At 43.7% G+C, this 25,053-nt stretch overlaps 1 protein-coding gene and 1 non-coding gene across 4 annotated transcripts; both read left to right on the top strand.

The window, feature by feature from the left end:
• Positions 1-132: 132 nt before the first annotated feature.
• LOC130032974 (bromodomain-containing protein 8) lies at positions 133-24,730 on the top strand. 3 transcript variants are annotated; one of them, XM_056124664.1, is made up of 22 exons: positions 137-431; positions 2,977-3,073; positions 9,767-9,836; positions 10,730-10,779; positions 10,984-11,106; positions 11,384-11,464; positions 11,834-11,898; positions 13,779-13,915; positions 14,415-14,633; positions 15,011-15,155; positions 16,247-16,456; positions 16,862-17,142; positions 17,473-17,922; positions 18,198-18,291; positions 18,487-18,533; positions 19,312-19,526; positions 19,684-19,776; positions 19,958-20,026; positions 20,569-20,746; positions 22,043-22,147; positions 22,584-22,628; positions 24,364-24,730. In XM_056124664.1, exons 1-22 carry the CDS (start codon positions 413-415, stop codon positions 24,421-24,423), a joined length of 2,853 nt encoding a protein of 950 aa, XP_055980639.1. In that variant the 5' UTR covers positions 137-412; the 3' UTR covers positions 24,424-24,730. The 3 variants fall into 3 exon arrangements, 2 of the variants coding, with proteins under 2 accessions (XP_055980639.1, XP_055980640.1); XR_008793890.1 differs by lacking the exons at positions 22,584-22,628; positions 24,364-24,730 and adding an exon at positions 21,749-21,929 and having other exon boundaries at positions 133-431; XM_056124665.1 differs by lacking the exon at positions 14,415-14,633 and having other exon boundaries at positions 138-431; positions 24,364-24,729.
• On the top strand, positions 8,343-8,479 carry LOC130033197 (small nucleolar RNA SNORA70). Its single transcript, XR_008793918.1, has one exon. It is a non-coding gene; the product is annotated as a small nucleolar RNA SNORA70 (small nucleolar RNA).
• Positions 24,731-25,053: the final 323 nt, after the last annotated feature.

Raw genomic sequence — 25,053 nt, 5'->3', positions numbered from 1 at the left:
GGCCAATGAGGGGGCGACGCCTGCAGCGACCAATCAGCGCCAGCCGGGGGGGCGGGCACGTTCGGAAGACGGTTTGCTTTGACTTGATCCGTCCACTCTGAAAGTGGGTCCGGGTTACCAACTGTCGGGTGACGGGAGGTGGGTCGTCGGGAACGTGCTTCCCGCCTGACACTCTTCTTGAACTAGAGGCGGCTCTTTTCTAAAATTCCCAAGGAAGCCCTGGGGCTTCCGCCGCCATCCTCTGCTCTTCGTCGGCAACGCACTGGACAACGGAGTTAAGGCGCTGGTTCGTCTAAAACTACATTTCCCAGGGGGCATCGCGAACAGCCGCCGCGTCCTATTTCCCAGAGTCCTCCGGGTGCCGGCTCTTCCGGTCGTTGAGGCGTCGGGGGCTGGAGACCTCGGGGCCAAGATGGCGACAGGAACAGGCAGTGAGTATCGACGTCGCTTTTCCTGGTTCACCTTTCTAGAGCCGAAAACTAGGCACCGTTATTTATTGTCACAGGCTCGGGGTGTAGGAGCAGCGATTTTCCTGAAAAACCCCGGGGTTTCCACAGAGCGCTAATCCCGAGGCAGTCACGAAGGCCACCTAGTTGGCGGCCTGCGAGCCTCGAATCTCAGGGAGGCCGCGGAGGGCAGTTGGAAGTAGCGTAACGGTTACTTGTGTGTGGGGGCGAGGAACTCCGCGGGGTGAGAGGGAAAGGTTCGATAAACTCGGACGTGCAGGCAAAAACATGGGAGCCTTAATAGCTGGCCGCATCTCGGAGCCATCTTTTTCTGATGGACGTCTTCGAGGCCCACACTCCTCGGAAGGAGAGGGAGCTTTTTCTGCCACGGGGAATTGCGTGCTCGGGTATTTCCTCCAGGGGTGGAGGGGTGTGACGGGGCTGGGGGCGGCCCGGCCGGGCGGAGTAACATTTTTTGCGGAGGGGGTGGGGCGGTGGGCGGGGCACCCGCGTGGAATCCTGGAAAGTGCGTGTGCGTTTAAATTGGAGTCAGGGATTCGTTTTTTGTGTCTTCCAGTCGTTGCACATCATGAATGGCGTATTCACTCTTTTTTTCGGGCCACACTGGCACCTGCTCGGGAACTGTCCTTTCCCTCGCGCATTGCTGGGGAAAGGAGGTCGCTTCTGCCTGTGCCGGGTATCGAATTGGGGCTGCCGATTCTGCTGGACATGCGCACTAGCCCTTTGAGCCACCTTTCTGGCCTTCAATAAACCCGTGAGCTGTGCAGGCGGTGCACAGAGCTACTTTCTGCTCGGTGCTTCGGCGATTGAAGGGTCATGCACTGCCAGAGATTTAACTGGCCACCTACAAGCAGAAGAGCATGTGATCGCGCTTCCCATTCCCAATTCTGTTGACATAGCTCTCGGCCCTTTAAGGCAAATTTTGGGTGGGTGACCTCCCACGTAGCGTTGGGATGGGGGGCTATGGTTACTTCCTTGGACGCGACCTAAGGATTCAGTGCTGGGCGCTTGGTGGGAAGATATTTTGTAGGTCTGGATGTCATGCCCGAGCCCATGTTGTATCTTACCACTACCTGTGCCCCTTGCACTCCAGGTGTGGTACAGAAACGGTCCGAAAGCAGTGCTTCACCCAATGCTGTCCAGTACCTCTGAGCCCGAAGGTCATTTCCTTGTTCCTTCAAGTGTTCATAACCTGCCTTGGCGTTCAATTTGGGGGAAGGGGTTTGGCCAGCAGTGCTCAGAGGCTATTTCTGCTTCTGTGCCCTGGAGTGACCTTTGGCAGTGCTGGGGGACAGTTGATATTGTGCCCGAATTTGGCATCACAAATGCTGGTGGGGTGGGACCTAGCCGCATCTAGAGCAATTTGATTTATGTATTTATATGTTAATGTGTGTATATATATTTAATTTTTAATTATTTATTTATTTTTGGCTTTTTGGATCACTCTGGCGTTACTCAGGGGTTACTCCTGGCTCTGCACACAGGAATTACTCCTGGCACTGCTCGGGGGAGCATATAGGATGCTGAGAATTGAACCTGGGTTGACCTTGTGCAAGGCAAAATGCCCTATCCACTGTGCTATTGTTACAACCCCTAGTTTATCACTTGTACTATTTCTCTGCTCCCCCCCCCCCCCTTAAAAAGAATAAATCAACACTTTGAGAGAGTACTACGTTTTTTGGCAGGAAACTGGGGAGATGTCAACGAGTTAGTGCCTGCTGGTGTCTCAGTTCCATCCCCGACGTTTTGTAATCCTTCTTCCCTCACCACCACCTCCACAGGAATTCTTGTGCACTCCTGGTGTGGTCCAAAACCAAATTAAAAAACAAAACAAAACTTTTGCCAGATGTTCAGAGTAACTCGTGCAATTAGAGAACCACCCAAGTGGTGCTGAAAATCAAGATTTAGTGACAGCTTTAATTTATTCTTGAACATTTTTTGTTTCTTTGGTTTGGCTTTTGGACCACACCGGGTGGTGTTCAGGGGTTATTCCAGACTCGGGGAGTCAGGGATAGTTTCTGGCGGGCTCAGGAGACAGAATTAGAATCATGTACCGAAGATCTAACCATGTTGGCCTGGTATCGTTGCTGTATAGTTGCTCTGGCTCTTGTTTGGGGGACATATGCAGCTGTGTTCTCAGCTTACTCCTGGCTCTGTGTTCAGGAATCACTCCTGGAAGGGCTCAGAAAACCACATGTAGCAGGGGTTGAACCTGACTCGGCTGTGTACAGGACAGTTACCTTGCCATCTGGTATCTCTGGTCTCATGTACTTGGACTTTAATATGAGGCATTGAATCCATCTTTGTTGTTTTAAGGTTACACCCTATGGTGGTTAGAAACCACTCCTGACTTGGTGGTAGGGGCTTGCTCCTAGGAACTCATATAACTCTGGGGATCATATGGAATTGGGTTAAATCAGTACCTCTGGCATGCAAATCATGTATTAAAGCCTATTAAGCTCTCTCTCCAACCCTCAGTGGTTGCCTTTAAGCTTTCTCTCTTTTTCAGAACACAAGCTGTTGAGTACTGGCCCCACAGAACCATGGTCCATTCGAGAGAAGCTGTGCTTAGCTTCTTCTGTGATGAGGAGTGGAGATCAAAATTGGTATGTTATGCAGGCTTTCTGGGTCTGCAATTCAGTGGACTTTTTTTTTTTTTATTATACAGGTGGATTTTAGAAATAACTTTATTTTAATGAAGCAAAATAGGTTTTTGAAAGAAATTTATAGAGGATGGGCCAGAGCAGTAGTACAGTACCCAGAGTACTACTGCTCTGGCCCAAGCAAGAGTTCAGTGGGTACATCTTAGGTTTTATCCCTGGCACCTTGCATGGTCCGTCCCCCAATACCTCCAGGAGTTTACTCCTGGCCTTCCAGTGCAGGGCCAGGAGTAAACCCTAAGCACGGCACCTAAAAACCAGTTAAACTCCTGGGTTCCATTTTTTATATTGCATAGTTTCCCAGGCACTGCCAGAATCAAGCCCTGAGCACCAGTGGGTGTGGCCCCAAATCCAAAAATAATAAAGCAAGCGATCTGGTTTAGTTGAATAATTTTAAGGCACTATTATATTTGAAGTTGTTCCAATATCTTCTAATATCTTCATGAAATTGAATTATACCTTACATTTTAGGATCACTCATAAAATTGAAGAAACATAATTTTTTATGTGAAATTATACATAGAGCTCTCAAAATGTTTTTAATTAAAATGTGGCAAAGGAAGTTATAAATAGGTTGGTAAACAAGATTAAGGAATAAAGATGTATATTCTCGACTAGAGAGAGTCAGAGCTCAGAGGGCTAGAGTGTACATCTGGCATGGGGGAACCCTGAGTTCGCCTCCCGGCACCACTACTGATCTTACAACTCCCCAAGCATTACTGGGTGTCATCCAAAACCAAAAGTGTTCATATTCTTTAATTTTGGTTTTGGGTGCATTTCTGGTGGTGCTCATGGCGGACTCTGCTCTGTGCTTACGGGACCAGATACAGTGCAGGGTCGTACTGGGGTTCAAGGAAAGCATCTTACCTTACATTTTAGGTAAGATGTACTTTTTGGCCTCTATATTTCATATTTTAATTCAGTGTCTCTGCTTTAGCTGTTATCTTTGCTCAGACTGAGATCTTTGTTTAATAAATGTAGAATCCAGTTTTTTAAAGTCATTCTCTGTCAAGATAGATTTTCTTAGCTTTTGATTATATTTTCAAAGCTTCATAGTAAAGTAGTATTGGTAGTATCATAGTACCACAAAGTGTGGGAATACTGCTACTATAGATACTACAGGAGATAGGTCACTTCTTATCATATGGTTGTAGCTGCCACACCTTGGTTCAAATCCCAGACACCACATAGAGTCCGCTGAGGACTGCCAGGGTCATTTTTTTTTCTTTTTTATAAATTTACTTATTGAATCACCATGAGAGCAGTTACAAAGCTCTCAGGTTTAAGTCTCGGTCATACAGTGATGAAACACCTGTCCCTTCACCAGTGCCCATTTTCCACCACTAAAACCCCTAGTATACCCCTATCTCACACCCTCCCCATACCTGTGGGGCAGATGATTTCCCCATCACTCTCTCTCTGCTTTGATTACATTCAATATTTTGACACCAGACCCACCATTATTATTTGGGATTTTACCCCAACACTCAGATCTGCTGAAAAGGCAACAGACAATTTGTTTTCTGTTGCTGGTTATGAATAACATATGATGTGTGGCTGCAGAAGTGGCTGCGCGATTTTGAAATTCCGAAATTTTAACAAATCTGTAGGGATTTCTGCCAAAAGCTGCTGGGTTCCGAGATTTGTTCCTGAGTCTCTGGGACTCATGGCCGTTAAGCAGCTTGATCAGGAGCCAGAGAGGCCGTTTGTGGGCGGCGATCCAGGATCTCCTTGGGGAGGGAGGAAAGGACTGATCCCACCTCCATCCCATGAGGCCTCGTGTGTCTCATCACTGCGAGCCCAAACCTGACTGTCCAATGGCCTCTAGAGGATGGCGGCCAACGAGCCGCCAGGGGGAACAGGCCAAGGCACAAAACCTGTTTTCGCCTGGGGTGACCTGGTGCTGGTAACCTACTGCGGGGAGTGGACGCATTTCTGCCAAAAGCCACTGGGTTCCGAGATTTGTTTCTGAATCTCTGGGATCATGGCCGTTAAGCAGTTTGATCAGGAGCCAGAGAGGCCGCTTGTGGGTGGCAACTCCGGGTCTTGTTGGGGCGGGGAGGAAAGGGCTGGCTCCACCCCCATCCCGTGAGGCTGTCAGGGTCGTTTCTTAGCATAGAACCAGAAATAGCTTCTGAGCACAGCAAGATGTGGCTCAAAAAACACATTTTGAAATTGCCTGCTTGCTTTTTTTTTTTTCCCCTAATTTGCCTCTTCCCTGCCCTCCTCACCTCTTCTTGGTAACTCTGGCTCTATAATCAAAAACCTAGGAGTGCTTTTTGGTTTGGTTTGGGCCACACCCAGCAGTGCGTAGGGCATACTCCTGGCTCTGCACTCGGGGATCACTCCAGACAGTGCTTGGGGAACCATATAGAGTGCTCAGAATAGAACCAGGTTGGCCGCTTGCACAGCAAACACATACCTGCTGTACTGTCTCTCCAGCCCCCAAAGAGTGCTTTTTCTTTTTTTTTTTTAATTTTATTTTTATAAAGTTGTATTCATGATGATTTATTTAGTTTTCCAACACCAATCCTACCACCATTACACCTTTTTACCATCATTATTTCCAATTTCCCTAATCACCACCTATGCCTGCTCCAATAGCAAACCCTAAATAATTTATTTTATATTTCTTATTATGGAAATCACTAAAAATGATCAGAAAAGGTTTCCTTAGAAAAAGGTCTGTGAAAATTGTTGTGTCTCACCATGGAGCCTTTAGCCCTTGTGGAAGAGATTACTAACATGTTGTCACAGGTTGAGCCTTGAGTGTTACTATTTTCTTACTTGAGAATGGTTGCCTTCTACTTTATATTACATCCAATGTGGTATGCTACTCCTGGTGTATCAGTAATGTAGAGTTTGAGATTTGTGGCCACACACTTCAGAAATTCTAAAATTTTGAATGGGGGCATAATAGCTGGAATTAAGATTTTAACTGGATGGTGACTTTGGTTTCCGGAAGCACCTCTGCAGCTTGTTGATGTCTTTCAAGATTTATTTATGAGTCTCTGGATCATGGCCATGGTCCAGGTGTGACTACCAGGTGCCCAGAAGAACAGGGGTGTGGGGGGAGGTAGCCCATCCCCAACTCCATGAGAGCCTGGAGGTTTTGGTCACAAAATCCTGCCCCCCCCATTTTGGTATCATTCATTTTTTTAAAAATATTTTTGGATTTTATTTTATTGAACTTAATCATTTCTTTTTTTTTTTAAATTTTTATTAGTGAAACACCAGTTGTAGACTTACAAATTTTTGTGCTTGGGTTTCAGTTATACAATGATCAAATACCCATCCCTCCACCAGTGCCCATTTTCCACCACCACGGGTACCAGTATCCCTCCCACCCCCCATCCTACCCTGCCTCTGTGGTAGGGCATTCCCTTTTGTTCTCTCTCCCCTTTTGGGTGTTGTGGTTTGCAAAAGAGGCATTGAGTGGCAATCATGTTTGGTCTATAGTCTACTTTCAGCATGCTTCTCCCATCCTGAGAGTGTCTTCCCAACACCCTTTATTTGGTGCTCCCTTCTCTATCGGTATCATTCATTTTGAATTTAACTTGTTGCATACTTACTTTACTGATCTACCTTTTTTTTTTTCTTTTTGGGTCACACCTGGCGATGCAAGGGGTTACTCCTGGCTCTGCACTCAGGAATTACTCCTGGCATGCTCAGGGGACCATATGGGATACTGGGAATTGAATCCAGGTCGGCCGTGTACAAGGCAAACGCCCCACCCACTGTGCTATCACTCCAGTCCCTTTTTTTTTAAAGCATTGTTTAATGTTTATGGTTTATTGATCTCTTTTTCTCTTACTTGGTTCACTTTTTCTTTTAGTAGATAGAAGATACTTTTTGGGCCACACCCAGTGGTACTCAGGGACAAGCCTCATCTAAGTGCTCATAAGTGTTCAGGGATTGCCCCAGAGGTGTTGGTACCAAATCTGGATCTCCCAAGTGCAAAGCATGGATAGTAGCCATTTGAATTATCTCCCTCTCCCTGAGGGTTATGCTTTCTACATTTTAACATTCTTTACAAAAATCTTATCACAAGAAAGAAGTTTTTGTGTTTGTGCCATACCATCTGGTACACAAGGACTCCAGTCTCAGTGCTCAGGGTTGTTCCTAACGGTATGTAGGGGACTATATTTGTGCTGGGGATTGAACGCTTGCCTGCTATGGGCAAAACATGGATTCCTACCTGTTGAGGTGTCTCCAGCCCTCAAAAATTTTAAGTTGTGTTTACTTTCTGGGTAATTTTTTTCTGTTCACAAAGATATACATGACTGCTAATTGAGTCTTCATGTCAGTCTGTGATTAAAAAATTACAGTATTGGGGCCCCAGGGAGAATCCAGTGGGTAAAGTGCTTACCTTGTGTGTGTATGACCCAATATGGTCCCCTGTATTCAGAGCTGACTGAATCAACCTCCTAGCTCCCCGAAAAGTAAGTTTGTTGATATGCTGACTGAAAGCAAGTCTGACTTACTGTGTTGGTGGACTATCTTAGGGAAATGTGCAGCTGCCCTTATAGTTTCTGGATCATTGACGATCTCTCAGTAACTTCCTATATTGCTTAAAGTTGCAGACTGAAAACCCTCATCTTGGACAGAAGAGAATACAAGCAGGCAGGGTGATTGTCTTAATGCAGCTAACTTGGGTTCAATTCCCAGCACCCCATAGAATGTCACCTGAGCCCCACCAGGAGTGATTGCTCAATGCAGAGCTAGTTGTAACCCCCAAACCAAAATAACGCCCTACCCGCTGTACTGTTACTCTGGCCTCTGGATAGAGAATTCTTTGACATGTTTATTTCATTGTTTGTTTTTACTCATTGAACTCTTCATTGAACTCATTGGGCTTCCATGCATTTTCCCCATTGGGTTTGTTGTGCTGCAGGTCAGTCTTTGTAGTTAGAGTTCCAACCTCTCTGGAACTCTGAAGGAGTAGGCTGGGAATTGCTCTTTTCCTGCTCTGCCCCTCTTCACACAGTGATAGCAAGAAGTGTAACTGTGAACAGTGTAAAATTTGCGTTTAGGAGCAGTGAGTGTGGGCCTGTTGAAGTGGTGGAGGTCAAGTATAGAGGCTGGAGATTAATCTCACCTGATAGGGTATGGCTTCGAGTAGAGACCCAGGAACTAGATGTGGGTCCATTGAAATGGGGAACAAAATCCAATCATTTAAAAATATATTTAAAAAATAAAAATAAAATTATATTTAGTGCAGCCAATTAAGCCGACCGTGCTCTCTGCCCTGTGGGGCCCGGTGTGCAATGGCTGCCGACAGCGAGCAGCTCCTGGGTAGTGTACGCAGCCTGTGCCTTGTACGGGCTGTGAGAAGGGACCCTGGACACAGCCCTTTGTCCTGCTTGTTCCTGTCTGCTCTCACACTGGCCTCCATCTCAGGCTCCAAACAGGCATGCAGGGGGCCTTCGGAAAGCCCCAGGGCATGGTGACCAGGGTCCACATTGGCCAGGTCATCATGTCCATCCGCACCAAATTTCAGAACAAGGAGCATGTGATTGAGGCTCTCCGCCGGGCCAAGTTCAAGTTTCCTGGTTGTCAGAAAATCCACATCTCCAAGAAGTGGGGTTTTACCAAGTTTAATGCAGATGAGTTTGAAGACATGGTAGCGGAGAAGCGGTTCATCCCAGATGGTTGTGGCGTCAAATACATCCCCAACCGTGGGCCTCTGGACAAGTGGCGGACACAGCACTCCTGAGAGCCTTGGAGCTGTGCCCTCCAGTCCCTGTTCCCCACCCCAGCACTCAAGAGCCCCATCCCACCCACCACAATAAAACCTGGTTCTTAATCAAAAATAAATAAATAAAAATATATTTGGCTTATTTTTTCATCTTGTCCCCTGTACAATGTCGCCATCCTGTCACATAGTCTACTCACTTCCACATGGCACTTCTATTTTAAATGACTTAAGTAATTGTGTAATTTTCTATATTTTAAGATATTTCAGCGGGGCTGGAGTGATAGTACGGCGGGTAGGGTGTTTGCCTTGCACTCGACCAAGCTGGGCTCGAATCCCAGCATCCTATATGGTCCCCCTGAGCACCGCCATGAGTAATCCCTGAGTGCAGAGCCAGAAGTAACCCCAGTGCATTGCCAGGTGTGATCCAAAGAAGGGGGGAAAAAGGTATTTCAGCAGTGTGCTACTGCTGGGCTGGAGCGATAGCACAGCGGGTAGGGCATTTGCCTTACACGAGGCCAATCTGAGTTCAATTCCTCCACCCTTCTCAGACAGCCCAGCAAGCTCTCAAGAGTATCTCGCCCTCATGGCAAAGCCTGGCAAGCTATCCGTGATGTATTCGATAGCCAAAAACAGTAACAACAAGTCTCACAATTTGTTGTGAGACGTTACTGGTGCCTGCTCAAGCAAAATTGATGAACATCGGAAGGTCAGTGCTACAGTGCTACTGCTACTGAATTAGCTTTTCCAACTTTTTCCTACACAGTCCTATAAGAAGGGAATACAGAAACACTTGCATTCTATAAAGAAAGAAATATTTAAGATATTCCAGAATACTTCCCAAATGACAGTTTTTATATTCCAAAGTGGTACTCTAAATCTTTCATTTGAACATTTTCTCTTTTTAAAAGTTGATCTGTAATGAGGCTTTTCCCATTTTGTAGGGTGTCGGTTAGCCGAGCAATCAAACCCTTCGCAGAACCTGGCCGCCCTCCAGACTGGTTTTCTCAAAAAGTAAGTTCCCAAGAAAGTGCTCTTTGGTCAACCTTTGAGAAGTGAAGTCTTTTCCCTTCCAGGCCTTACTCTTTAATCACAACACGTTCATGCTTTGGAAGAGAGAAAAGAGAGGAAATTTTACTATAAAGAGAATGTTTGGCTCCCCCTCACCTTTCCTTTTTTTACTGTTCACAAGTCTTACCATGTGTATATGTATTAAAAACTGTTTTTATTAGTGGAGCAGAACATGTAAGAGCCTTTCCTTTAGAGTTAGACAATATAGGTTCAATAGGGCTCTGATCTAAAACCTTGGATCACAAGATCCAGAGGGCTAGCTCAAAGGGCTGGAGTAATTGCAAGTGTGCTAGGCTCCAGAGATCTCAGCACCCCGTGGCTGTTGAGCACTTGTGACTGTGAGCACTGCTGGAGCTGGCCCCCAGACCAAAATGAATAAATCAAACTTGGGGCCACAAGGACCAGGGACATAAGGCCTCAAGTTTCGAATCTGGCACCACATACAACCCCTCCCTCCAGCACTGACAGGTGTGACCCCTTATCATACGATAAAAGTACATTATTTCACATGTGTAAGGTCTGAGCCCAACACCACCTCTCCCCCCATAAAGTGGCTTTAATATTGTAAAGATACAGTTGAGAGTAATATTTGAAAAGTATTTAGCATGGTGTCTGACATATGGTAAGTACTTCATAAATAATAACTATTGGAGATTAGGTTCTTCTTATGATACATGAACTCCAAGCAAAGATTTTGAGCCTGATTTGATGCAAGTAATTTGTCTTAGAAATTCATTTTAGATACAGCTTTTTTTCCCCCTAAACTTTAATATGCTGTAACATTGATGGGTCTTTCCTCCTATAATTTCTCTTTTTATTTTCATATTTTTTCATAGCATTGTGCTTCTCAGTACTCAGAACTTCTAGAGACCACTGAAACCCCAAAGTGAGTACAATATAAGCACTTAAGTTAAACCTTTGTAGTAGAAAATGTTAATACTAAGTCTGGTTTATAGCTAATTTGTTTATATTTCTAGGTGATAAGAGTATAGCAGAAGTTATCTATGATTAGGTGGTTTAGAAGACTTGAAAGTGGAAATGGGAATAAAATGTTCTCACATTCAGGTGTGTGGTTCTTAATTTTCCACAGACGGAAACGAGGTGAAAAAGGAGAAGTGGTAGAAACTGTTGAAGATGTTATTGTTCGGAAACTGACTGCTGAACGAGTTGAAGAACTAAAGAAAGTGATAAAGGAAACCCAGGAAAAATACAGGTACTTGTCAGAGAGCATGTCAACAAAAGGGGTGACGTAGGATAGTGGTCAGAGCTCAAATGGTTGACACATGGCCTATTATGTGTGAGTCTCTGAATTTCACCCCGGAGACTCCGGGTCCCCAGGCACACTGCTCAGTGTAACCCTGAGCAGTAACCCTACCTCTCCTCTTCAAACCAGCACCTCTGGACTCCAGCATTGTCTAATGTGAGCCCTATTTTTTTAAAAAGGAAAAGAGGAAACCAAAAAAACTATTTACCTCTCTTTTTCCCTACAGGCGACTGAAAAGAGATGCAGAATTAATTCAGGCTGGGCACATGGACAGTAGACTGGATGAACTTTGCAATGACATTGCAATGTGGGTTATATTGTTCGTTTATACTCTTCTCCCTTACACCCTTTCCTTGTGAAATGTGACTTAGTTACTTGTGTATTTCATCACATTCCCTTTAAAATTGAGAGATTCTTGTAGAAGAAAGTTGCAGGGTTGCATGTCACTGGGGATGGGGTGGGGCAGCAGTGAATCTTGTGGAAGGAAATATGAATGTTTCAGTGTGAGAGCACAACTTAGTTCCAACTTAAAAGTAGCTCTAGTTCAGGAAAACCAGTAGTTAAACAGTACCTTAAAATTTCCTGTTTGGCTGGTAAATATTTCTGCTTAAGCTTTCAAAAAATGCTAACTTAGCGAAAACTTTCCTTTGATGACAACTCCTAATTCACTTTTTAGGAAAAAGAAATTGGAAGAAGAGGAAGCTGAAGTAAAGAGGAAGGCTACAGATGCTGCCTATCAGGGTAAGGTGAACCTAGTATCTCCGTTTAGCAGTTGCAAGTAGTACTCCGTGCTGAAGGGAATGGAAAATTACTTTGTAACCTGGAATCCACTAATTTCAATATTTGAATTACTTGCTCTGTCATCTCTTCTACTAGAATGAAAAAATTTATGTCTAGGAAGAAGCTCTTAGAAAATGAGCTATGCTCATATCTTATTAGGCCTTGTGTCCATTCAGGACACACAGGCTTATTAAATAAGGACTGAACATAATTAAGGTTTCATAAGTTAGTGGCGTGTAAAAATATTGATACCTCAGATAAGTAGAGAACTTAAGCACTTATTATTCTAGTACATAGTCTGAGCTAGTGAGGTCATTCCCTTTCTTCAGTAACAGTGTAAGTACATTATTGAGGATATTGAAGAGAGGTGTGTAATGTACTTTGTTTACTGGGAGAATTAGTATTGAGAAGAATTACGCTTGGGGTGTGTGAGGCCAGGGTTTGATCATCCAGCAGTGCTAACCCCTGCCCTATCCCCCTCCCTCCCCCCCAAAAAATTAATGGGTCAGAGACACAGTGGAAGGGTTAAGGTACTTTATCTTACAAGCAGCTGGCCCGGTTCAATCCCCGACACTACTTACTCATCCCTTAGCACAGATCAAGAGTGCGCTACACAGTATAACTCAAAAATCCTTGAAAACAGAGGCCAGAGTCTTAGTATAAGGGCCCTGGACTCGGCCAACCTAGTTTTGATCCCTGCATCTGTTATTTTACCGAGTACCACCAGAAGTAATTCATGTGTACAGAGACGGGAGTAACCCCGGAGCATTGCCTAGCGTGGCCTGTAAAACTAAAAACTTTGTTGTCAGGCCAAAGACATAGTACAGTGGGTAGGGTGTTTGCCTTAATACTTGGCTAACCCAGGTTTGGTCCCTAGTGACCCATATGGACAAGAAGCCAGGAGTAAGCCCTGAGCACTACAGGATGTGGCAAAAAAACCTTTTGTTGTTGTTGCTGGGAGAGGGGTGAGTGGCCAAGATTAGTATAGTGGGTAGAATGTTAGCTTTACATATGGCCAACCTGGGCTCAATCCCCAACATCCCATATAGTCCCCTGAGCACTGCCAGGAGTGATTTCTTAGTACAGAGTCAGAACTAATACCTGAGCATCACTGGGTATGGGTGTGGGCAATCCCTATACCCCCCTAATAAATAATAAATTACCCGTCTCCTGGGCTGGAGACATAGTACAGCAGTAAAGGCCCTAAAGGTACTCAGATACAGCTAGCCCTGACTTGATTCTTGGTACTATGTGTGGTCCCTGAGCACCACCAGTTGTGGCACAGAAGCTAACCATTTTCTTCCTCCCACCCTTTCCCCTACACCCATACCAGGAAGAGAGAAACCTCTCTCCCAAACTATTAGGGAGAGGGTTTTTTTTTGGGGGGGAGGGGGTGGCGGTGGCAGGGGGAGTTTATTTTTGTTTTGGGTACCTGACATTTCTTAGGGCATAGTCCTGATAGGGCTTGGGGAACCATGTGTGGATACCAGGGATCAAACTTGAATTGGGCACATATAGCAGAAGCATCCTACGCACTGCTAATATCTCCCACTCCAAAAATTTTCTATTTCTAACCCAAACTCATAATGCTACTTTTGAATTGTACCATCCTTGGGTCTGGAGCAGTAGTATAGCAGGTTGGACACTTGTTTGATCCCTAGCACCTAATGTGGTCCCCTACATACCTCAGGAATGATACCTGAGCACTGAGCCAGGAGCAGCCCCTGAGCACTTATGGGTGTGGCACAAAGAGTTGTAGCATTCTTATTTGCCCTATATCATATAATACCAGAGTATTGTCTGGTTTATTGAATCTTTAAGACTTTTGTTTTATGTTCTAGCTCGTCAAGCTGTAAAAACACCCCCTCGAAGGTTACCCACTGTGATGGTTCGCTCACCTATAGATTCTGCCTCCCCAGGAGGTGATTATACACTTGGGGACTTAGCTACAACCACTATGGAAGAGACCGCATCTGGGGTGAGTGTATTTCCATGCACATGAATTGATCAGCAAAGGGACAGCAAGCCCAGCAGAAAACTGAATGATGAGGAAACCACTTTGACCTAGAGGCACCTTCCTCTTTTGGTCTGAATGTTCAGGATTTAATTTCCATGTCTGTATTCTAAGATAAGGATGGACCCCTAAAACATGTTTTTGATATTTTGAGAGATTTAAGGAAGTATTTAAGTGTACTAGACTTATAAAATTCCTGATGAAGGAACAGCTTTCTTATAAATACAATAATAGTGGGTAAGGAGTTTCTAAAAGGCTGGTTGAGTGGAATGGTTGAGTCATTGTGGGTTTGAGTGGGTGAAAGAATTATGGAGAATAACAGTATGAGTGAGTAGAAGAGTAGAAGGCTTTGGGGCAGTTCCTCTCAGCACTAATAAAGTAATAGTTAGACACACTAACCCACCATTATTAGGACCCTTCCAGAGTTTGAGAAGTCAGATAAAGGTTCTCTATTGTCTCTTAGGTAACCCCTGGGACTTTGCCGAGTACCCCAGTCACCTCGTTTCCTGGGATTCCTGACACCCTTCCTCCAGGCTCTGCACCCTTAGAAGCCCCCATGACCCCAGTAACAGATGATTCACCCCAGAAAAAGATGCTTGGACAGAAAGCAACTCCACCCCCCTCCCCTCTGCTGTCAGAGCTCTTGAAGAAGGGCAGCCTCCTGCCTACTAGCCCCAGACTGGTATGGAGACTTCTGTGGGTGTTTGAGAGCTGTGGTGATTTAGCACTTGGAAGGGAGTACCTGGGACCTCAAATATGACTTGGGAGAAACAAAATTCAAAAGAGAAAGAGATCTCCTAGTTAATGTTAATTTAAAACACAACAAAACAAAAATTACAGTATCCTTGGGTACCGAGGTATCTGAACCACAATTATTTTTGGTTCTCTTCTCTAAAGAACCCTTGTCAAATAAATTTTGAAAATTAGCTTCCCTTGGGTCTGAAAATATTCTAATTAACTTTTAGTTTCATGAAGTTTGGTCAACTGCTGGAGCATTTTTGGGAACTGGTAGTAAAGGAAAGCTTGAGTGTAGCCTTCACCTTTGTTCTTCCCTGGTAGGTCAATGAAAGTGAAATGGCTGTGGCTTCTGGTCACCTGAACAGTACAGGTGTCCTCCTAGAGGTAGGCGGGGTCCTTCCCATGATTCATGGTGGGGAGATGCAGCAAACACCCAACACAGTTGCAGCCTCCCCTGCTGCCTCAGGTAAGTCACCCTTTTCCGTTATCTACTTTACTTCCAAGATCGTGAACTTGGCATTGACTGCCTTTGGTCTAGCCATTGTTACTAAGCAGCCGTCAACCCTACATTTAGAGTGCAAGCTTGGTGCTACTTGTAAAACCCCGTAGTAAAGCTAAATACATACGAGTAGTTTGTAAATGTAAAACCATGTGAAAACAAATTGTAAATCCAGTCCATCTTCAGAATGATGATATCATGACATAGACATTTATGAAAGGAATATTGAATTTAATAGTAAAACAGCTTCTTTGGGACTTGGAGATCACAGAAGGGTGCTAGAAATAACATTAGCAATTAGGGGAGTGAAAGTTGAAACTGGAGAATTGTATTTCACACTTTTTACAAGATTATAACCTTGGGGTATATTGCATAACTTTTCCTTTTTGGGGGTGAAGGGGCATGCCCAGCCATGCCCAGTGCTTACTCCTGACTCTGCTCAGGAATCACTCCTGGCAGGACTCGGTTGGACAACAATATGGGATGCTGGAGAGCAAACCCGGTCCTGCCATGTGCAAGGCAAGCACCCTGCACACTGTATTATCACTCCAGTCCCCGTGACTCTGGAGTTTCCATTTATTTTTTTTTATTAGTTGTAATACATATTTCACATGGATCTAATAGGAATTAAATGAGGTAGAAAATATAAAGTAAAAATAACCTTTACCCAAACAAGTGAACTTCAGATGCTGATATTTAAGTGGTATTTAATTTGGTTGGTTTGTAGCATGCTTATTGTAAGCAGGATTGACAGATTTATTTGCACTACTTTGTGGTGAGGTTTTTGTTGCTGTAGTTACTGTTTAATTTCCTTTTGATGAAAAAGTACTACCCATTTTCCCCCCATAAATGTCATATTTTCAAGTGCTTTGGAACATTCCTGACTTCACAAAAGATTTTACAGTTGAGAATAACTTAAGTTTATAGGCTTATACAACATAGGAGTTGCTTTCATCCTTCATTGAGACTTGAAGATTTTCTTGTTTGAATCTTAAAATGGCTATTGCTTCTTATTCATGTGCTTTCTTCTTACCTCATTTTGTGTACCTCTTTGTTAGGTGCTCCCACTCTTTCCCGGCTTTTAGAAGCTGGTCCTACACAGTTCACCACACCTCTTGCTTCCTTCACTACTGTTGCCAGTGAGCCTCCAGTTAAACTTGTGCCACCCCCTGTAGAGTCTGTGTCCCAGGCTACCATTGTCATGATGCCTGCGCTGCCAGCACCGTCCTCTGCTTCGGCTGTCTCCACTTCTGAGAGTGTAGCTCCAGGTGCGTCCCTGACCCACGCCCTGAGCAGCCACTAGGTCCCAGATTTCACTTTAGTTAGAGTTAGTTGGCCCAAGAGCGTCTTGGTACTATTGAGCTCCCAGTTGAAATGCTTCTATTCTCCATGGACGTGTGCCTGGTTTATTCTTAGAAAACCCAAGATTTGAGAAGAGGTGGGTGGACATCTTATGTTCTAGTGGGAAAAGGCCAAGTGTGCATATGAATGGGCTTGAGAATGTGTTTCTACCTTTTCTAGATAAGCTGGGGAGAAAAATGCAAGCAGAAAGAAGATAACTTTCTAACTTAAACATAGGAATTTTTAGGAATACTTGACATTTGTCTGCAGCTTTAGTATAATCTCCAGGTTGTTATTTGATACCATATAAATTTTCTTCTCCTGTTATGTAGTGAGTCAACCTGACACCTGCGTTCCCATGGAGGCTGTTGGGGATCCACATACTGTGACTGTTTCCATGGATAGCAGTGAAATTTCCATGATCATCAATTCTATCAAAGAAGAGTGTTTCCGATCTGGGGTAACAGAAGCCCCCGGAGGATCCAAGGCTCCCAGCATAGATGGGAAGGAAGATTTAGATCTCGCTGAGAAAATGGATATTGCTGTGTCGTACACAGGTGAAGAGCTGGACTTCGAGACTGTTGGAGACATCATTGCCATCATTGAGGACAAGGTAACTATTCAGAAAAACCCAAAAGAGTTTCTCACAGTCCTGAGTAGGCTTCTCTCCTCGGCCTCTCGTTGCTTCTCGTAGTAAGAATTACATCAATTCTCCCACTTCTACCCATCTCCATCTCCATAATCCCAAAGCACTTTGGTGCTGACATAGTTGTCATCTCCCCAGCCACAACTATATTACTGTTTTGCACAGGACAGCTGCCTGTCCATTTGTTGCTTCTACTACATGGAAAAGATGGAGAGAGAAACACCTTATTTGGTGCTAACAAAATTGAGGGATTTGGGCTTCTTTTTGTGACTTCAGTATGTATGTATTATGGGACAGGTAGATGATCATCCTGAAGTGCTGGATGTGGCAGCCGTAGAAGCAGCACTATCGTTCTGTGAAGAGAATGATGATCCCCAGTCCCTGCCTGGCCCCTGGGAGCACTCTATCCAGCAGGAACGGGACAAGCCAGTACCTCTCCCTACATCAGAGATGACAGTCAAGCAAGAAAGGTTGGACTTTGAGGAAACAGAAAACAAAGGAATCCATGAACTAGTTGACATCAGGGAGCCCAGTGCAGAGATCAAAATGGAACCTACAGAACAAGAGCAAGGAATTTCTGGAGCTGAACTAGCTGGAGTTGTTCCAACCACAAGTATGGAACCTCCAGAACTCAGGAGTCAGGACTTGGATGAGGAGCCCAGAAGTAATGCAACTGGAGAAATTGCTGAAGCAGATGTTTCTAGTGGGAAAGGCGATGAAATTCCGCTCGCAGCTGTGAAGACAGAGGTATTTAAGATCAGGGCTGGGAGGATGGAGGATTTATACCTTAGGTAAGAAGTAATGGCTTAGGCTTTTGTTTCCCTGTTTTATTATTTCTTTTTGATATGTTTGTGACTAGAGTCAGGCTGTCAATAAATTCTAGATACATATTTTGTCTGCTTAGGTAACCATTAGAATATTACATGAATGTAGTTAGACTATTATGGCTTTATTATTGAAGAATACAATGTATGCTATAGTGATATACCAATATTTATTATAGTATTCTTTTTGATCTTCAGGCATCCCCCGAAAGCATTTTGTCTTCATCACATGGTTCAAATCCCATTGAAGATTCTTTAGAGACAGAAACTCAGCACAAGTTTGAAATCTCAGGTAAATAATACGGCAAGCAAATATGTACCCTTAACGTGAAATCATATGCTTGGTTTCTAAGGGATTGTGGGTTGTGGGCAAGTTGAGGAGCTAGTGTAGGTCAGCATGGAAAGGAGAGCTGCAGGGATTTATTGTCCATAGGAAGGGGAAGGCTAAGGTGGAAAAATCTTCAGGTAGTCTTTCTCTCCTCTGCAGACTCATTGAAAGAAGAATCAGGGACTATTTTTGGAAGCCAGATAAAGGTATTTCAGACTTTTCTTTATTCCTCTTGCTGTGTGACTAGATTCCCTATACAAGTCCCTATAGTACCACCTTTTTAGTGAATTTTAGTAACCCTGCATCTTTATTTTGAGATAAGACTGATTAAGGAGTTGCATGGGGAAAAGCTGCAGTGGACATTGTTTTAGTAGGAATACTGTGGCAGCATGGACTTCCCATTTGAGAGTATTTATGACTTTTACACGAAGCTTTTTCTACGATGGACAAAGAAGCTTTGATACATCCAGTGTGATTTAGAGTGAATTAGGGATACCAGGACAGAGAGGGCATCAGAAATGAGATTATTTATTACAGTATTCAGAGAAAATCATTTTTAGTTCCCTTTTTTAGAATTGCATAAGCACTAGTAACCAGTAGTCTTAAAGTAATGATGTGAGCTTGCTCCATCAGATAAGATACAAAGTAAAAACTATTTTTGATAACTTTGTACCCAGGGTCAGAGTTCCTCACAAGAGCAAGGGGAAAGAAGGAACGCCTCTTAGCTTAGTCTTAAGTAAGTAGCTTTTTTTTTTTTCTTTCTTTAAAAAAAAAGATCCTGGCTCTTACTCTTGTCCAGGTACTAAATTACTTTATCAGTCATTTTCTATAAGTAGATGATAGTATAAGTGATAGAGGGCTCAGTCAGGAAATAGTATGAGGCTAATTGCAAGAACTGATCTAACCCAAAATGTAGATTATGTTTAATAATAGTAAGCTGGATAGCTTTGCTTGCATTTGTTGACTGAGCACACTGTGTCTAAGGATACCCCAGGTGAGGATGAGGAGGAAGATGGAGTCAGTGAAGCTGCCAGCCTTGAGGAACCGAAAGAAGAAGATCAGGGAGAAGGCTATTTGTCAGAAATGGACAATGAACCTCCTGTGAGCGAGAGTGACGATGGCTTTAGCATACACAATGCTACACTACAATCACATACTCTGGCAGACTCCATCCCCAGCAGCCCTGCTTCTTCACAGTTGTAAGTATCTGGAATTCTTTGAATTAAAGCAGAGAACTTAGAAAGGCTCATTTATTTTTTTAAGTATCATATTTTTCTGACCTGGAACATGCAGTTAACAAGAAATAATTAGTTTTTTTTTTTTTTTTAATGCTTCTTGGGAACTTCTGCCTTTTAGTTCTGTCTGTAGTGAAGATCAAGAAGCTATACAGGCACAGAAAATCTGGAAGAAAGCTATCATGCTTGTATGGAGAGCAGCAGCCAATCATAGGTGAGTAGATTTCACCAATCAGAACACTCCTGTTCATCCTTGTTGATGTCTAAGGAAAAGTCTTGGGTAGCCTTATGTGGGACCTCAGTGTTGATTGGCTCTCAGAGCCTTCAGCTCCTTACAGCAAGTCCCTGGTTATATGTGCTTTTGGTCATAATTGTACCTTACTGTTTTTGTACAGGTATGCCAATGTTTTCCTGCAGCCTGTTACAGATGACATAGCACCTGGTTACCACAGCATAGTGCAGAGGTAAGGCAGGATCAGTTTAGTCTTTTGACTTGCCTGGAAAATAAATTGACTAGATTGGGTAGATTTTTACTTTAGACAAAAATAGGTGTTTCTGATGTGAGCAAGCAGGACTTAGTATTAAACTGATCACTTCCGTTTGACAGGAATGCCAGTGGTAGTCTAAAAGAATTTTTTACTTTCTAGGGTCAGGGAGATAGCTCGAAGGACTGGACTACATACCTGACGTGTACAGGGCTCAGGGTTTGATTCCAGACAACTGCACAGCCTCCTGAGTGCTGCCTTTTTTTAACTCTGGTTTTCCCCAACACCACTGTGGAGCCCCACCACCCTAAATAAACAACTTTCTTGCTTTTTTACTTTCTTAGTGCTTTTCTGTGGACAGACTTTGTTTTTTAAGTTAAGTTCTTATTTGAGATACAGGTATTAATGGAGTCTTGGCAGCTGATACCTAAGGGGCGTGGATGAAAAGGTCTTTATAGTAATTATATATTCAGTTGGCTCCTCCTCCACCTCCAACTGCCATTTACTCCTGTTCTCTTTAGGCCTATGGATTTATCAACTATTAAGAAAAACATTGAAAATGGACTAATCCGCAGTACAGCTGAATTTCAGCGTGACATTATGCTGATGTTCCAGAATGCTGTAATGTATAATAGCTCAGACCATGATGTCTATCATATGGCAGTAGAGATGCAGCGAGATGTCTTGGAGCAGATCCAGGTATTTTGAAGATCCTTAATGTTTTAGCAAGGATGAAGTGGAAAAGCCTCCAGGGAGGAATTCATATTGATACTAGAAGGGGTGCTGTTTATTTTACTTGGAATAACCATTAGGGACAAAGGAACATAGAATTTTTTCTTTGGGTTGTGGGGGGTCATGGGTTTTGAGCCACACCCAGTGGTGCTCAGTGCTACTCTTAGCTCAGTGCTCGGGGACCATGCAGTGCAGGAGTAAAACCTGGGCCTCCTGCATGCAAAGTATGTGCTCCAGCCCATTGAGCTCTCTCTCTGGTCCAGAAATTTGTTCGTAACTGATTCATGTTGGTTTTCATATGTTGGTTTGAGAGTTGTGAGATAATATTCTACATTTTATGGGCAGATAATTTCAGTTCCCTGAAACAAATAAAATTTTTATAAAATAGTGTATATACATGTGTGTGTGTTTTTAAGTTACGTTATGTGCTGAGTAGTCAGTCAGCAAATAGTTAATAGTTGTTTTTCTTCCTTTTCTTCATTAATAATCTACTTTTAATCTGTAGTTGTGTATAATCTGGCATCTTTTGGGATACTGAAGAATTATCTTTGAATTTGAAGAAATGTTGTCTATCTCTGCAGAGGATTTCAAGTGAATGATCTTTGCTTTGTCCAGTTTCATTGTTTCTCATTTGAGCATTGAGATTTTGTTCCTGTGTTATAATCTACATTATAGCCAAGAAAACTTAGGGCCACGGGGCCTTTTCAAATTTTGTAGCATATACATTAGAGTTCTAATTTCATATGAGCAGGCCAGGGAGATAAGTTGATGGGTATAGTGCATGCTTTGCATGCCATAGGCCTAAGCTCATCCCTGGCATTGCATGGTCCTCCAAGTACCACCAGGAGCGAGCACTGAAACACGAATAGCACCCTGAATACTACTAGGTGTTTTCCCCAAAGCCCCTCCTCCCCCCAAATCTCATATGCCAAACTTTTGCGTCAGGAAGTATTTGAATTCTGTTTACAGCAGGGTACTATACAAAGCTCTCTAAAAGTTAAATTTTCCGGGCCGGAGAGATAGTACAGGGGTGAGGCGCTGGCCTTGCAGCAGACCCCAATTCCATCTCCGGCACTGCATATAGTTCTCCAAGCATCGCCAGTAGTGATCCCTGAGCACAGAGCCAGGCGTAAGCCCTGAGCACAGCCAGGTATGGCCCAATCTCCTTCGGCCCCATCCTCCCTCCCTACTCCCCACCCTCCAAGTTAAATTTTCCCTATTAGATTAAGTTTCTAGGGCCAACCCTATTTCTTCTCCCTACAGCAATTCCTGGCCACACAGTTGATTATGCAAACATCCGAGTCTGGGATAAGTGCTAAAAGTCTTCGAGGGAGAGATTCTACCCGCAAACAGGATGCTTCAGAGAAGGTGAGGAGACCAAGAAAGAGTATATGTGTCAGTGCTAGAAGTCTGAAGCATCCATGGAATCTTACATTATTGCTTAGTATTCCGAGGCTTCTAGATCTTAGTAGTGTACAGACATAGATCTTAGAATGGTGGTCGTTTGCTCCCATCTGAACATAGAAGTCACATGGGAGGAATTGTGAGTGAGTGAATTATTAATTCCTCTGGGAGAGTGCTTGCAAGGTGGGGGAAATGACTTAGCTTGAAGCATTTGGGGACCATCAGTTCCTATTTGCAGCAGCATAATTGCCAAATCGCTTTTGGATCTCTCTTCTTCTTATTTTCTTGAGTTTTAAAATTTTGTCTTTGTGTGTGGTGCTTGTCTCTGTCCTGAGGTTTGGGGTGCTTGTGGCTGAGAGTTTCCGTGGAACCTGATCAGTGTTTGTTTGTCCTCTAACAGGACAGTGTCCCCATGGGCTCTCCTGCCTTCCTTCTCTCTCTCTTTGTAAGTATTGAATGGCTGCAAGGGATGGTGTTGCCACAGATTCTCAGCTCCTGCTGGGGGTGGGTGGCGGAAGGAAATCAGCATGCAGAGCCTGGCAATGTCTTGAACTTCTGTTTATGCAGGCCATCGAGTAAGAAACTCGCCTGCATTCCTGTTCTTTCTGCTTTTGTGTGTGTGTGTGGGCTCGTTAGGGAGTATTTCTGAGATGAGTGGGTTGAAATGAGGTATTCTTGTAAGGTTCTAGGATATACTTGTTCAATTTTGACTCCACCTTTTGCCATTTATTGTAAACACAAGATTGTTAGAGATCAGTATCTACCATAGCTTGCTTACTTTGAAAGTGTTCCTCATATGCCTCATATGCTTAGCATACAGTTTTTTCTCTTCTAATAGTAAATTACAAGATTGATGCTTGATACACAGATACTGAGTAAAAACTTAAAGATCCCATTATCCGTGACTACTGTCTACAGTAGCAGCTTAGAGTTATGTTTAGTAAGACTTAGTAAAACTAACCAAAGGACTTGTATTCTTTTCCTTTATGAATTAAAAAAATTTCTAATTTTATTTATTATGAGGACTTGAGACATGATGTATATTGAAGGGGGGCATTAGGATAGAAAATCCAGTGATGGGGACAGGGAATTAGCTTATAGGAATGGACATGCTTTCCATGTGGGAGCCTCAACCCTGGCACCCTTATTGTCCCCTGAGCACCACTGGGTGTGTCCCTCTACCCACTGAAAAAAAAAAACCCAATGAGTGTGCTCAGCGGAGTATTTGCCACCTGTTTTCTTCTCTGTGTGATATAGCTAATATAATGAGGTGCCTGTCCAGCCCACCTCACAGGGATGTTGTGAGGATACAGTGAGTTAATAGGTGTGAAACTGGGTTGAAAAAATGAAGTGTTACACAAATGCAAGGTGTTATTTTTATTCTCACTGTTGCCTTAGAGGCAAGTTGTGTTCATAATCCTAAAGTTTTAAAAGGCCTTGCATATGAAAGATGAAAAAGGCTGACCCAGCAAAAGTGTCCACTAGTTCATCTTGCCTTTAAACCTCAGCCTGTGTCACAGACAGAACACTGTAATCTCCATTCTTTCTTATTGGCCTGCAACAGTGACTGGATCCCCAAGCAATTGGCTGGCTGTTGCAAGGCTGGTTAATAGGATCTTTATCTATTGAAGACAGCAAAGTAATGCAAGAGGAAGGAGCTCTGGGCTACAGGGAGAGAACAGCAGATGGAAAGACGCCTTCTGATTGTCCTGATCTCATGGAAAACAGCTGTCAGGAGGTGCTAGGGAACTAGTGCCAGGGTCAGTCTGAAGGAAAGGCCTTTCTTATAGGGACCTACAGCTGGACAGGTATGTTAGCCAAGAAATTCATTCTTCATTGCCCTTTCTCACTCTCCCACCCTTCTTTATTCTTCCCCCTCTTGCACATGGTTTGGGTCCTGGGTGGGATGACTAATGGTCATTCTCTGGGACCCTGGGTGAACTCCACTGACCCCTGTGGTGGGCAGGAACAGATACTCTGTCCTGTGTTTCCTCACAAATTGTTATCAGATAGTAGTAACTCTGTGGGAAAATAGACATAAGTCCCTCATTCCTTGGATTTTTCTGCTGGTTCTTTCCCCCCCTCCCCAAGAAACCAGATCCCCAATATTCTCGTTGCACATTCTCTCATCTCCTAAGCAACACACTCATGCACCCATTCTCTGTCTGCCTGTCATCTAGGATGGGGGAACCAGGGGGCGTCGCTGTGCCATTGAAGCTGATATGAAGATGAAAAAGTGAAGTCTCTGAGTACCGTCTTGGAGCTGAACCTGAAAGAGAAGCAAATAAGATGGAGCTTGGGCTTGTGGGCCCATTTCCAGAAGTGGAAGTCACAGAAGAGAAGGAGCCTGGGCCATGTGATAAAGTTGGAAAGATCTCTCTCAGAGAGCTGGAGTTACCTAATTGCCTGTTTTAGGGCAAAAATCATGGACTCTGTTAATGTCCTAATACGTAGCTAGCAGATTGTAGCTAGTTTGTACTTAGTTTGTACTGTCATGTGAAGTGTACAGAATTTTTAAGGGGGGGGGGAAAAAACCTGTGAAGTGTGTGTACACAATAAACAAAGAAAAAAACTAGCTTCTTGTGTGTTTTTTATGTGTGTAAGAGAAATTTATGATTCTTCTGTATACTTGTTTCATCATTTACGCAAACATGAAAATGGTTTTCTAATACAAATTTACTACAATTCAAGGTAAGGTTGGATTCGTAATGTTTTAATGTATGGCATTGTGCATTAAGGACTATTAGATGTTTTGAGCCACATCCAGTGATGCTCAGGGATTACTCCTGGCTCTGCACTCAGGAATTACTCCCCGTGGTACTTGGAGGGACCATGCCAGGGATTGAATCTGGGTTGGCCACATGTAATGT

The sequence above is a fragment of the Sorex fumeus genome, unplaced genomic scaffold (assembly GCF_029834395.1).
Source record: "Sorex fumeus unplaced genomic scaffold, SorFum_2.1 ptg000051l, whole genome shotgun sequence".
NCBI classification, from domain to species: Eukaryota; Metazoa; Chordata; class Mammalia; order Eulipotyphla; family Soricidae; genus Sorex; species Sorex fumeus.
This window is presented reverse-complemented; position numbering and strand designations above follow the sequence as displayed.

Coding starts and splice junctions, on each gene's coding strand:
- LOC130032974 (XM_056124664.1), top strand. Junction 11,465..11,833: donor CTTTGCAATGACATTGCAAT/GTGGGTTATATT, acceptor TTCACTTTTTAG/GAAAAAGAAATTGGAAGAAG. Junction 16,457..16,861: donor TTCTGAGAGTGTAGCTCCAG/GTGCGTCCCTGA, acceptor CCTGTTATGTAG/TGAGTCAACCTGACACCTGC.